Source organism: Prionailurus bengalensis, chromosome C1 (genome assembly GCF_016509475.1).
Source record: "Prionailurus bengalensis isolate Pbe53 chromosome C1, Fcat_Pben_1.1_paternal_pri, whole genome shotgun sequence".
NCBI lineage: Eukaryota > Metazoa > Chordata > Mammalia > Carnivora > Felidae > Prionailurus > Prionailurus bengalensis.
In genome coordinates this window covers 40745993-40759332 of record NC_057345.1, presented here as the reverse complement: position 1 = coordinate 40759332, position 13340 = coordinate 40745993, and the positions used below count along the sequence as shown (strand labels likewise).

The following is a 13340-nucleotide window of genomic DNA, read 5'->3' as shown; positions in this document are numbered from 1 at the left end:
AACATTTTAGAGAATATTTTGTATTACTAGGGAAACATTTAATATTTGTTTACAGTTTATTTTCCAAAATTACACTTATTTTCCTGTACAGTCTTCTCCACCCCACCCCATCTCTGAGCATTTTTCTGTTTTTGTTTTTGTTTTTTGTTTTTCTGTTTTTTTGTTTTTGTTCTTTTTTTTTTTGTTTTTTTTTTTGTTTTGTTTTTTTTTTTTTTTTTTGTTAAATGGGCTTCTCTGTTTTTTGTTTGCAGGCAGCTATCAATGGTGTAATACCCCAGGAAAATGGCATTCTACAAAGGTATGTTATAAGGTGCTTAATGATAGGATGAGAATTTAGCAAAGCAAAAAGAGACAATTGTTAATCTTTCTGTTTCGCTTTTTGATAGAGCATTTGATACAGCATTCTTTGGTGTAGAAGCTCATTAATATTGTTACTGTTCTTACAGACATTTTTATTATATCAATTTCCTAAAGTCTGTAGCTTTTAACTGTATTATGTTATTTCAGAATGGGTGGTACTATTTTTAAAGCTGGTTTTATTTTATTTTTAGGAAAGCTTTTCGGGTGCCTGGGTGGCTCATTCGGTTGAGTGTCTGACTATTGATTTCAGCTCAGGTCATGATCCCAAGGTTGTGGGATCGAGCCACGTGTCAAGTTCTGCACTGAGTGTGGAGCCTACTTGAGATCCTCTCACTCTTTCCCTCTGCACCTCTCCCCTGCTTGCCTGCACACTGTTTGTCTTTTTCTGTCTCTAAAATAAAAAAGAAAGGAAGAAAGAAAGCTTTTCAAGGTCATATTCTAATTCATAAAGTGGAAAGAACTGAATCTCAGCAGCTCTAAAACATGGTTATCATCTACCAATTCAGCCTTTGTCTCCAACCAGTTTACTACATTCTTTTTCCCACTCACTTTTGTTTTCTAAATTAAGTATATGTTAACTTGCAACAATTTCATTAAGTTCTTAATTGATGAAACTTCCTAGAACATTGAACTATTTCATCTGAAGAATCCATTGTTAACATGTGGAATGGTCTTCATGGTTTTGTGTCATTGCCGGAAGGTAAAATTGGAAGATGATGCCAACAGAACTCTAAGTTACAAAATAATAATTCCTTAAATTAGAAGTAACTTTTCTTAAGTTTTCTTTCCTTAAAATTGGAGACTCTGGTTTGGATTAAAATAGGACACTTATTAAGTCATAGGAGGTAAAACCATTCTCCCTTCCAAGTGTAGTTTAATTACTTGATTTCCCCCCATCCCCCATTCAAACTTTGGCTTGAATTTTGGTGGCTGGGATTTCTAAGTCACTGAAGCATGATCTGCTAAGTGCAGATGAGGCAAACAGAAACAGCAGACTAGGAATGAGGTTGTTTTGAAGAGAAAGAAAAGTGCTCTTGCAAAACTGTCAAAAAATTCACCATGAATTGCAAAATGTGCTGTACTTTATAGGAAATTGTCTATATTTAGAAAGGAAGCAAATTTTGTTTGGTACCAATACTATCCTTAGTGATTACAGCCCTGTTCCCCCCTAAAAGAAACAAAAACAAAAACACAAAAAAAAACTGTGAGAAAGACTTTCCATCCAGAGTAAATGTGGCTGATTTCCAGAGTCTGTACCAAAATTTTTTTGTTTACTCTTTTCTTCTTTTTTTTTTCTTTTTTCCTTTTTTTCTTTTTTGGTTCAAAAGCATTTAGTTTTATTGAAACCCTTGTCTAGAAAGCAAACCAGGTGATTACAGGAACTTCCTTCATGATCTTTTTTTTTTTCCCCCCGCTTTGGTTTAAAAAGGTTTAGACTGCTAAATATGGCTCCAGTTTTATTCTTGAGTAAATGTTATTCCACTTTTTGTGCCAAAATTTTTGCTTGCTAAACCCTTGTGGATTCAGCTGCTGGGTTCTGAGTACATATTGGATATATCTTAACATTAACAGTATTATGCTATGGGTGAACTGTAGAAATTCCTTCATCCCTGGAAACATTCCACCTCTCCTGTCAAAGATGATAGTTTTTGCTTAATATAAGTAGAGATACAGCACTAAATTGACTTCTAATGAGGCTACTGTAATATTTGAGGTTTAACTTTTATCAGAGTGGGTTTTGTTTATTTTGTTTGCTTGTTAAAGCAATGACTTATGTGCACAGAAGAAAATCAGTTGTATCTAGTAATAGTCTTCAACTCTTTCCCTTCCTAACCTTTTTCTTCAGCTTTGAAATCAGTGTGGACTTGACATAACTGAAAATTCCTTTTGTAGATCTATTGACCAAAGGAAAAGAAAATGTTAGTTTCTCATTTACTTAACACTGAAAGTGGAAGACACAGTAGTAAGAATGGTATATGTAGGTAGTTAAAAGGATTTTTGTTTATTTGACTTTTGTAGTAAAATTGAATATAGTCTGTGAATACAGCTGACTCTTAACTTGTCAGTTCATACCTCAACAGAGGAAAGAGCTACCAAAAATATTTTTTTAATATGAATTACTTTTGGAAGGAGAACAGCCCAATCCCTGTGCTTTATAGCTTTTCTTGAAATCAGATATTTGTATGAATTCAAAAGTGGGAATATGGTTTTTAATGTACCCATAAAGTTCAAAGCAAAGAAATTAACATTTTCCTAATGCTTAAGGCACTGTGTCAGGTAATTGACATATATTTCATCATTTAATACTTATTATAACCCTCAAGAGGTAAGTGTTCATATTTCATAGATGAGGAAACTGAAGGGTAGAGAGTTGACATAAATTTACTCAGGTAAATTTACTCAGTAAACTAGACAATGTCACACCTTTGTTTTAAGATTTTTTCCTTTGGGTAAAAAAGTTGGAATTTATACACGTGTGTAAGGTCTTTATCCCACAGCTTTGTTTTTACAGTTACTATTTTAGTTGTAAGCAAGCAAAGGCAATTACGACTATTTTAGTTGTAAGCAAAGCAAAGATGTTACTATCCCTCATTTTATAGGTAGGATAAGGCATGAAATGACTTGGCCCAGATGATATAGCATGATGTTGATAGAGTCAGGAATATAAGCAAGTCTTCTGCCTCATCCTCCAAGGCTTATTTTACTAGACAATATACTACTAATACCATATGTTTATAAACTGTGTAACTTATGCTGTCATAAATGTAAACAATTTAATCATAAAACATCAAATGTGTGCATGTTTATTTACTACATCTTAGTATAATATTTATTTAGCATATTGTCCAGAACCTTTTTAAACATTATTTTTGCAGGCAGTTATTGTTAGAAGGAAGAGCTAATGAATTACTCATGTTAGTAGACAGCACATGCTATGTCTTCTAAAAATTGAAAAAAAGTTTTTTTTAATGTTTATTTATTTTTGAGAGAGAGGGAGACAGAGGATGACCAGGGGAGGGGCAGAGAGAGAGGGAGAAACAGAATCTGAAGCAGGCCTCAGGCTCTGAGCTGTCAACACAGAGGTGGACATGGGGCTCATACTCACAGACTGCAAGATCATAACCTGAGCTGAAGTCGGATGCTTAACCAACTGAGCCACCCAGGCGCCCCTGTTTCCTAAAAATTTTATGAACCAGTAGTGTAATTTTCCTCATTGACTAAGGATGGTGTTTATCAACTCATATTTATTTTTTGACCGAGGCAGATATATTGTATGTTTCTTTGTCTATTATTTAACTCATTGAGGGAACCTAGAGAAGACCAGAAAATAGTCAATTGTAGAGCAGCAATCCAGTTTGGTAATCAGGACCTTTCACCTCACTTAGTATCCCTTCATTTGCTAGTTGATTCAATAGTCTGAGGAGTACAGGACTGCCAAGTGGCATTCTCAGGTTCTAATTCTGCGAAAGTATTGTGGAAACATTACATTTTTTGGGAACTGTGATCTCTGAACCACCAGAGCCTAAAGTAGCAGGAAACAAAAATTCTGTTAAGTTGTTAGGCATAATAAAAGGAACCACTACCACTGCTTAATTCTCATACCCATGTTTTCTGGTAGTATGAGAAACATCATAGTTTTGGTCACTGATATAAAGCATACACCACATCCTTTAATGTGGAGCCTCAAGCTTTGAGTATGTTGTCTCCCAACCTGTGCCATAACTGTCTTCAGCAGGACATTCCACTGTTTTGACAAGCTAGGTGCTTCAGGGTAACAGGATATATGAATGATACCAGCACTATACCTCTTTTGCTGTGAAATGAGTTCCTTGTTTAGAACAAGGGGAAGCCATAGATCAATAAGCATTTCCTCAATACATGAATGTTGCTACTGGCAGAATCATTACATCAGGGAAGTCAATTTCATATCCAGAAAAGTGTCTTTTTAAGTGAGAACAGATTGTTTCCTCCTCCATGATAGAAATGATCCATTACCAGATCCCTAAGGAATGATGCCATATTGGGGCTCAGTATTAGTCTCTGTCAGTAGCAGTTTAGACACTCAGTAGTTTCCGTAGCCAGATTCAGACTTGGTAAGGGGAAGTTGATATTGTGCTCTAACCTCCCTCCTTTTGGCATGACTACATTATACATTAATGCATTGAACAGTCCTAGGGTAGTAAGGGAAAAAGCTGACTCACAACAATAGAACATTGTTATCTTATGCCACACTGAGAGCCTTTTTTCCCCAGCGGATAGCCTATAGGCAACATTCCCCTAAAACATATATTCACATTCTGTCCATTCTAAAAGATCCATTTTCATAAATTCCGCCCAGACTTCCTTGTCACCTAATTTTGTTTTATTCTTTCCAAGTCCTGATCAGCTGGCCAACCTATAAGCTATTGCTTGTGATTCAGTATAGATTTGTACCTCAGGCAATCTCTCTTTCTAAATGAAAAGGTCAACCTGTGGTACAATATCAAGTTCTCCCCACTGGGAGGCTTTTCTTTCACTGCTATCTTTTTGGGGTATCTTTGTTTGGAGGCTGTTGTGCTTCAGCAGTTTGTTTTTGGTTGGTGTGAGCATGTATACACAACCATCTTTTCTTTTCCCAGTCTAAATCTTTCCTTCCTCTGTTAACTTAGTTATCTCTTATTATTGATGGGAAGTGCAAGATACAGCAACTGCCTTTTACCCTGACTTGTTTATGGCCACTGAACCCCAGAAACTTCACCAAGTTGGTGAGATCCTGCATTTTTGAGGCATGTATCTTCTAATTTGATAAGACAAAGCATCTCAGTGCTTGCTACTACTGTTCTTCAGGATCAGTTCACATTGTTATCAACGTAATGTTGTTTTGTGGAATGCTTGGTGATCAAGATCTCTCTAGACTAGATTATTATACTAGAGAGAGTTTACATAATCTTTTAGAAAAGGCAGTGAAGATATATTGTTTACCCTTCTGGGTAAAAATAAAATGCTTGTCTTGGTAATTGCAAATTAATATAGAGAAAAAGATCAGTTTCCTCCTGTTATCCCTTCCTATGTAGTAACCCTAACTCCATGGATCAGGAAGCCAATATGGGATGTCTGCCAGTTACTGAAGGTGTCTCTTTCAATTATACATTCAGAATCTGGAGAAGAAATTCCATGATAGGTTGACAGATTGTTTGAATATAGTATGAGTGGACTTGGGCCAAAACTTGATTTACCATCATAATCTTCCACTTTTATATCCCTAGGAATTAGTATCAGTTTAGAGTTAGCATCTAGTAATCCCCTAAAGATTTAGATATTTTCCTTTTATTGGTACACAGGCACTCTAGTTGAAGGCTGCAGGTCTCTTAGGTGAAGTCTTAGAGGAAAATTTACAATATATATGTGTGGTCCTGTTGCATTGTCTTTGTGGGGATCAGGGGCTTTGTGAAACAACTTGTGTTTGGAAACTGAGAGTGACTATGACTCTCCTTTGTGGTTATGGACCTCAGGTTTTAGGCTACCAGGTCTAGGGTTTCTCATGTTTTTAGATCAAGTAATATTTTAGTTGGCTGACTTTTAATTTTGTTCCTTAGATATAATCATGTTCAGTTAAATACTTCTAAAGATCTCTGGAGATTGAAATCTTCTGATTGCTGCATTTTGTCTCTGATGTCTGTTAACATAATTGTTCCCACCTTCTTCTTACTAAATTCTGCCATTTGACCTCAACACTCTGGCATCTCATCATGCCCATTAGGGAGGCTTATTCAGTGGTTTCATCTCCCCATGTCATTCCCAATCCACAGAAGACAGCCTCTACAGTGTTTTTAAAGAAGGCAGACACTTTTACAAATAAATGTATTTCTGAATGCTTTAGTGCAATGTCCTCGTCCTCTGGGACCTCATGGGTGATGTACTAGGAAGATATATGTATGTTCAGACTGTACATGGTAATCCACTTAAGCTTTATTTTTCTAAGCATCTGAATTTCTTCTACATTTTGCCAGGAAAGTTTGGGCATTTCATCCTTATTAAATGTAGACTCCTTTGGGACTTAAGTTTCAGTCAACAAGCAAACTATTAGAGGTACTTAGAGCTGCTTAAGCAAACATGTTATATTTGGCCCTACCCAAACTCTTTTGGTCAAATTCGCTTCAAATTGATTTCCTTGCCTGTTCCCTAGGTTTTTACTGATACAATTTATCAAAATTTTATGATTATTTTTGGATTTAAGCCCTCGCTCAGTTAAAACATTGTACTTACTTTCTTGGAGCCTACCTCAATTTGATTTTAGAGGCAAGAAGGAATGGTGGGGGTAGGTTTTGAGAATAGGCATCCCTTTTCAAGGCAATGGTCTCAAGTAAGATCATTACTAGTTTTCAACAAGAGGAGGCTAACTTTAGTCATGTCTGTGCTTACAAAAGAGGTTCAGAAGGACACCATGGATTCAAGATTGTAACCTTCATCTGAACCCATTTGGGTATCCCCATTCCATATTTTAGGATCCCACTCCTTTGAAAACTGTGCTGTAATTTTCACAGAAGAGATTTAGGAAGTATATATATTCAACTTTCACTATAATTATGCAAGCTGCAAAATTAAATTTTGTGTGTGATTCTCAGCAGAATCATACCTGTGGTTATAGGAAATAAGAAAGTGCTACTTCAGAATTTCTATAGCTTTCTTCTCATGGCTTGAACTGAAAGTTAATAACCCTAAGTGTGTCATTTTCTTCTGTTAAGCTTTCCATTAGATTCAGAAGCAGCCAGCTCCTAGTCTTTATTGTCGTTACTATCATAATGGCCAAGTGCAATAGCCATTTGGTCCCCTTAGGCACTTGTTTTAATAGGCATGTGATCATAATGAACTGTAAGTGATAATGTAATTAATCATTATGCCAGTGCATGACTTGGATCACTAGCATCTCATTTTCCATTGGCAAGGAGCTCAGCAGTGTATTGAAGGTCAAGGACATAATCAAGCCAATTCCTGAATTTTGTTTCCTGTGATGCCTCCATTATTTCAACAAAGGGAATTTAATGTAGGATTGGTTACACAGGTGTGGAAGAGTAAAAAAGTAAACTGAAAAAACTTTGATATAATAATTGCTTCAGGAAGTCAGCACTCTTAGGTCTAGGTCAAAGGGATTAACAGAACTTTGAAGCTCAGAGGAGCCCCTTGGATCCGAGTGAGGATTAGGCCACTGTGGAATGCATACTGTTTAGCTGCTACTACTGGTATCTGAGGAGATGTCAAGAAACTGGTTATATGAATGCTGAAAAAAGCAGGAGACTGAAAGCTACAGGATGGTACTGATAGAAATATATGCAAACAGGAAGAAGGAAGTCTTTCCTTCTCTCCTCACAAATAATCCCTAGCTAGTATCCCCTATATGCAGAATCTATTAGGGAAACATATGCCAAAGTAAATAGAATTTTGGAGAATGCTAGCACCAGCATCACAGTATAGACTATAGAAGAATGAATTTGGGGGTGCCTGGGTAGCTCAATCAGCTTCCCGACTCTTGGTTTCAGCTCAGATAGTGATCTCATGGTTTGTGGGTTTGAGCCCCATGTTGGGCTTTGCACTGACAGCGTGGAGCCTGCTTTGAATTCTTTGTCTCCCTCTGTCTCTGTCCCTCCCCTGCTCGCACTCTCTTTCTCTGTCAAAAATAAACGTTAAAAAAAATATTTAAAAGAAGAATGAATTTGGAGTTAAGCAAACAGTAAGTGACCAGCCTATTAACTTCAGCTATTTTTCCGAGGTTCTGAGAAGTTGTGACAAAATTTAGAGATACTAAGTAACCTTACACAACATTCTGTTCATAGATATTTAGGAGCTCAATTTGAATTCCAACAGTTATAGTCTTTCCTGCTTTGGTCATTTTCTTTTCCATGTCTTCCTTCTAAGATTACTTTCCTTGAGCTTAACAGCTGGGAGTTTTGGGTTTTGTATTTGCATCAGTGATTACTAGAGTATCTTAACTCTGAGATCTAAGCTAGTCATTTTCACACTTTTTTGGCCAGGACCTACAATGAGGAATGCTTGGAATCCAAAACACACATATGCAAATATGTATCAGAATCAAAAAGTTTAGGAACCAATACTTGGTCCTAACTATTAAGTGCCACATGCTGATAATTTGTTTCCTATCCTGTTCTTTAAAAGACTGATCACACAACTCACTAAATCAATTTTGTAATATAAATTTGGTTAACACTAATCAAAGCAATAGTGTGAAGTAAATGTAATTTTTTTTTCCTGACTTGAATGAATACTGCTTATTTGTGTGTTTTTAGTCATTCTTGGTCCTGTTCAGGTTGCCAGTCCATTGTTTTTCCTCAAATTTAGGGTGAGAAAAAAGATGTTTTAGAATAGAGCTTGTGAGCTTGTAGTTTTAGTGGTGGAACATATATACAATAATGTATCAATGGAAGCATTCCTTATATTCCCTTCTTTCCTATTCCTCCCAGCAATGGGGGAAAAAGTGGCTATATATGATAAATTAAGTGAGAGAAAAACCAAATCATTTAATAATTATTTCTTTACTTATTTGTTAAATATTTAAGTACCTTCTCTGTGAATTCTTGAGCTCTAGGCAGAAAATATGGCCATTAAAAACACAAATGGGAACTTTGCCCTTGTGGAACTTCTATTCTACAGGGGTCTTAAATGTCAAATGATTAATACCAATTATAATTGTTGGTGGTGAGGAATTAGAACCAGTCTAAGGTAGTGAAACATGCTCTGAGTTGAAAAATGTTCAATCTGAGATATGTATGAATATAATTAACTAGAAGAAAGATGGAATATAGGGATGAGATGGGAAGAATATTCTTAGAAGGAATAGTGTGTGTTCCCCCATGAAATGGGAAGGATCAGGGTAAGATGGAAGAAATGAAAGGCTGTTGTGGCTATTAGCATAGAGAGATGGAGATAGCATAGCAAGCTAAGGATGGGAAGGTAGATAGGATATGGATCATACAGGGACTTATATGCCTCTTTAGCTCTGTATAAAGACCAGAGGGGAGTATCGAAGAAAAATGATATTAAGACATTTCTGTCTTTAATTTCATTTTAGTGGTGATCTGGAATGACATGCAAGGGAGCAAGGGGTACATAGACATTAGGCTTTTGCATCAAACCATACATGAGGTGCTTGTGACTTGCCCCAGGGTGTCAGCTTCAGAGGGGAAAGGTGGATGACTTATGACTTAAGATGGTGTCAAGGATAATGCCAGGAGTTTCTGGTTGGGTGGCTAATGTGAGGAATAATGGAAGGAGGATCAGGCTTGGGGAGACATTAAGGAGTTAAACTTTGGATATATGGAGTTTGAGGTTTGAGATCTTACTAGACACCAGGCATTGTGCTAAGCTTTTCATATGTTTACCTGATTTAATCCCTGCAAATATAATTAATTTTCCCATTTTACAAATGAGATAACTATTAAGTGGGCAGAGCAAAGATTTTATTTTTAAGACTTGAATGTGTTTAAATGTTATTGAGAAGAATCCAGAAGAGGAGATGTTGAAGATACTAGAAAGGAAAAGCATAATCCATAATACAAAGCTATTAGAAGATGGTTTTAGATTTTGTATAGATAGAACGATGTCTCCTCTGTTTTATAGAAAAAAAAGAGTACATATGATGGGTAGTTTGTGGATTTGATATCAGAAAGGTAAAGGAATTTCCTCTTGATGGCATGCATCCATTTTCTCTGCACAGTAGGAAAAAAATCATCTTTTAAGATTGAGGAGTGCAGGGCACCTGGGTGCCTCAGTTCATTAAATGTCTGTCTCTTGGTTTTGGCTTAGGTCCTGATCTCATGGTTTTGTGAGTTTGAACCCTGGGTCGGGCTCTGCTCTGGCAGCACAGAGCCTGCCTGGGTTTCTCTTTCTCCTTCTCTGTCACTGCCTTCCCAACTTGTGCTGTCTCTCTCTCTAAATAAATAAATAAACTTAAAAAAAAGTTTAAAAAGACTGAGGAGTGTGATAGGGAGAATGGAAGTTTAAGGATGGTAAAGTTATGAAATAGTTTTGTGGAAAGTAGAGTTAATGAATTAAATAATGTGCTTCGGTGAGTAAATGAAAGTGAATGAAGACACTGTTCTTAATTCATAGAAACTAAAATAATGTTTTACTAACATTATTAACAACGAGGCAAAAACCTGATTAAATGCTAAATGATATGTATGATACTGTTAATAGACATAGAAAGTCAAGGATGGGAGGGAGAATAATGTGGCCTTCAGTCACTAGGAAAGATTTTATGGAGGAAGTACAACATAAGATAGGAAGATCAACACTAGCCAGGAATGGAAATGGATCCTTAGTGGTAATTTGTAATGATTTGGTTGATGATAATCCTTTTTATGTCAATATTTCAGTGACTATGGAGGTGAGACCATACCAGGACCTGCATTTGATCCAACAAGTCACCCAGCTTCAGCTCCTGCTCCCTCTTCTTCTTCAGCATTTCGACCTGTAATGCCATCTAGGCAAATTGTAGAAAGGCAACCTCGGATGCTGGACTTCAGGGTTGAGTACAGAGACAGAAATGTTGATGTGGTACTTGAAGACAGCTGTACTGTTGGTAAGGTTTTTCCTAACATAAAGACTTCATAAATAATTTCTTAGGTAAATATTTCATTTATATCCTTTTCTTTTGAGTTGACTGCCAATAAGAAGGGAGAGAGAGCAAATTGAAACTGATATTTTCCATACAGATAATTATGCTGCATTTTTAAAACACTGTGTTGATATTGAGGCAAGTTTGAGAATAATTTTTTTGTTCCACTTATATGAAATAGTGTAAGATGTTCTTTTAGGGCAGATGCAAATCGAACTTTAAGTATATTGTGTATTGGACTTTATAGCTGAAATCCATTCATTTTTCATGTTATGGTTAATGAGAAATCAGAAATAAGACATAATACCCTTCTCCCTGCCAGCTTTTCAAAGGAAACTTAAAGTGTATGTGTGCCATTGTTGGACAGATTTTGCCAAATTTCTACAGAGAAACTGTGTTGAATTCATGTTTGATTCAGATTATTTGACCCATTACTGTAGTTTTGCCTAAAATCTAAATTCCAAATATTTCTGAAATTTTGCCTTTGTTCTTTTTTAGGGAGATCTTTCCTAATTGTATTTAATTTTATTAATTGAAGTACACTACAGAGAAAAATCTAAACTGTTAAAAGATTGATCATTCTCAAACACTAATCAGATTGTTATTCCCTTACTGAAAGCCATTTAGAGACTTCCCATTGGTTTAGGATAAAATTAAAGTCTTTTTACCATGGCCTGTTAAGTCTCTGCTTGATCAGGCCCCTGTTCCATTTCTAGTTTTCATCTGTTACCACTTTTGTCCTTGCTCACCATGCCTAAGTTCTTATGGACTTGTTTTAGTTCCTTGAATAGGTTATTAGATCCTTTGTACACATACCTTCTTCTGCCCAGATTTCTTTCCTAGTCCATCTATTTCTTCCCATACTCATTCCCATGCCCCCAGTATTCTCCTGTAGATTCCTTCCCCTGCTCCCAAATTGTGGTAAAGGAAAGTGCATAATATATCTATCCTCTTAAATTTTTAAATGTACAATATAGTTTTGTTAACTATATGTACATTGTTGTACAGCATATCTTGAGAAAGCAGAACTTTTTCATCTTGTATAATTGAAACTTTGTATCCATTGACTAGCAACTCCCCATTTTCCCCTTCTACCAGCCCCTGGCAACCATCATTCAACTTTCTGCTTAGATTACTTTGAATACTTTAAATCTATTCTAGAAGTGGAATCATACAGTATTTGTCTTTCTGTGTCTGGCTCATTTCACTTAGTATGATATCCTCAAGTTTCGTCTAGATTGTAGCAAATTACAGGATTTTCTTCTTTTTTTAATGATGAAGAATATTCCATTGTATGTATATTCCACATTTTCTTTATCCATTTGCCCATCTGTGGACATTTAGGTTGTTTTCACCTCTTGGATATTGTGAATAATGATACAAGAGATTGCAAATATCTCTCAAGATTTTGCTTTTAATTCTTTTGGGTAAATACCCAAAAGTGGGATTGCTGGATCATGTGTGGTTCTATTTTTAATTTTCTGAGGAATGTTCATACTTTTATCATAATGGCTCCACCATTGTTACTTTTTTCATAATGGCCACACCATTTTACACTCCCATAATGAACAAGGGTTCCAATTTCTCCATATCCTTGCCAACACTTGCTATTTTCTGCTTTGTTTTTGTTTTATAATGGCCATCTTAGCAGGTATGAAGTGATATCTCATTGTGGTTTGGTTTGGATTTCCATGGTGATTAGTGATGTTGAACATCTTCTCATATACCTGTTGGTAATTTGTATGTTTTCTTTGGAGAAACACCTATTCAAGGCCTTTGCCCATCTTTAAATCAGGTTATTACTTTTTTGCTGTTGGATTGTAGGATTTCTTTATATATTTTGAGTATTAACCCCTTATTAGATATATGCTTTAGAAATATTTTCTCCAATTTTGTAGGTTGCCTTTATATTTATACTCATTGTTTCCTTTGCTGCACAGTTTTTTGTTTAATCTAGTCCCACTTGTCTATTTTTACTTTTGTTGTCTATGCTTCTGTGTTATATCCATGAAATCATTGCCAAGACCAATGTTAATGAAGCTTTTGCTTTATATTTTCTTCTAGGAGTCTTATAGTTTCAGATCTTATGTTTAAGTCTATGGTTTTTTTTTTTTTTCAAAATTTTATTTAAATTCTAGTTAGTTAACATCTAGTGTAATATTGGTTTCAGGAATAGAATTTAGTGGTTCATCATTTACATATAATAGCGAATGCTCAACACAACGTGTGCCCTCCTTAATACTCCTTACCCACTAGCCCATGCCTGCCTACCTCCCCATTTTGAGTTAGTTTTTGTGCATGGAATAAGATAAAGGTCCAATTTCACTCTTTCACACATGGATATCCTGTTTTCCCTACACTGTTTGTT

General features: G+C 35.8%; 1 protein-coding gene across 3 annotated transcripts in view; it reads left to right on the top strand.

Annotated features, from left to right (window-relative positions):
* FAF1 (Fas associated factor 1) overlaps window positions 1-13340 on the top strand; it is a 519809-nt gene that overhangs the window by 151913 nt on the left and 354556 nt on the right. For 2 of the 3 annotated variants that reach the window (XM_043578729.1, XM_043578730.1), the window contains exons 3-4: window positions 252-298; window positions 10731-10936. In XM_043578729.1, the coding sequence (XP_043434664.1) occupies window positions 252-298; window positions 10731-10936 (253 nt within the window). The remainder of the gene's footprint in view (window positions 1-251; window positions 299-10730; window positions 10937-13340) is intronic. The other variant, XM_043578731.1, reaches the window with a different exon arrangement.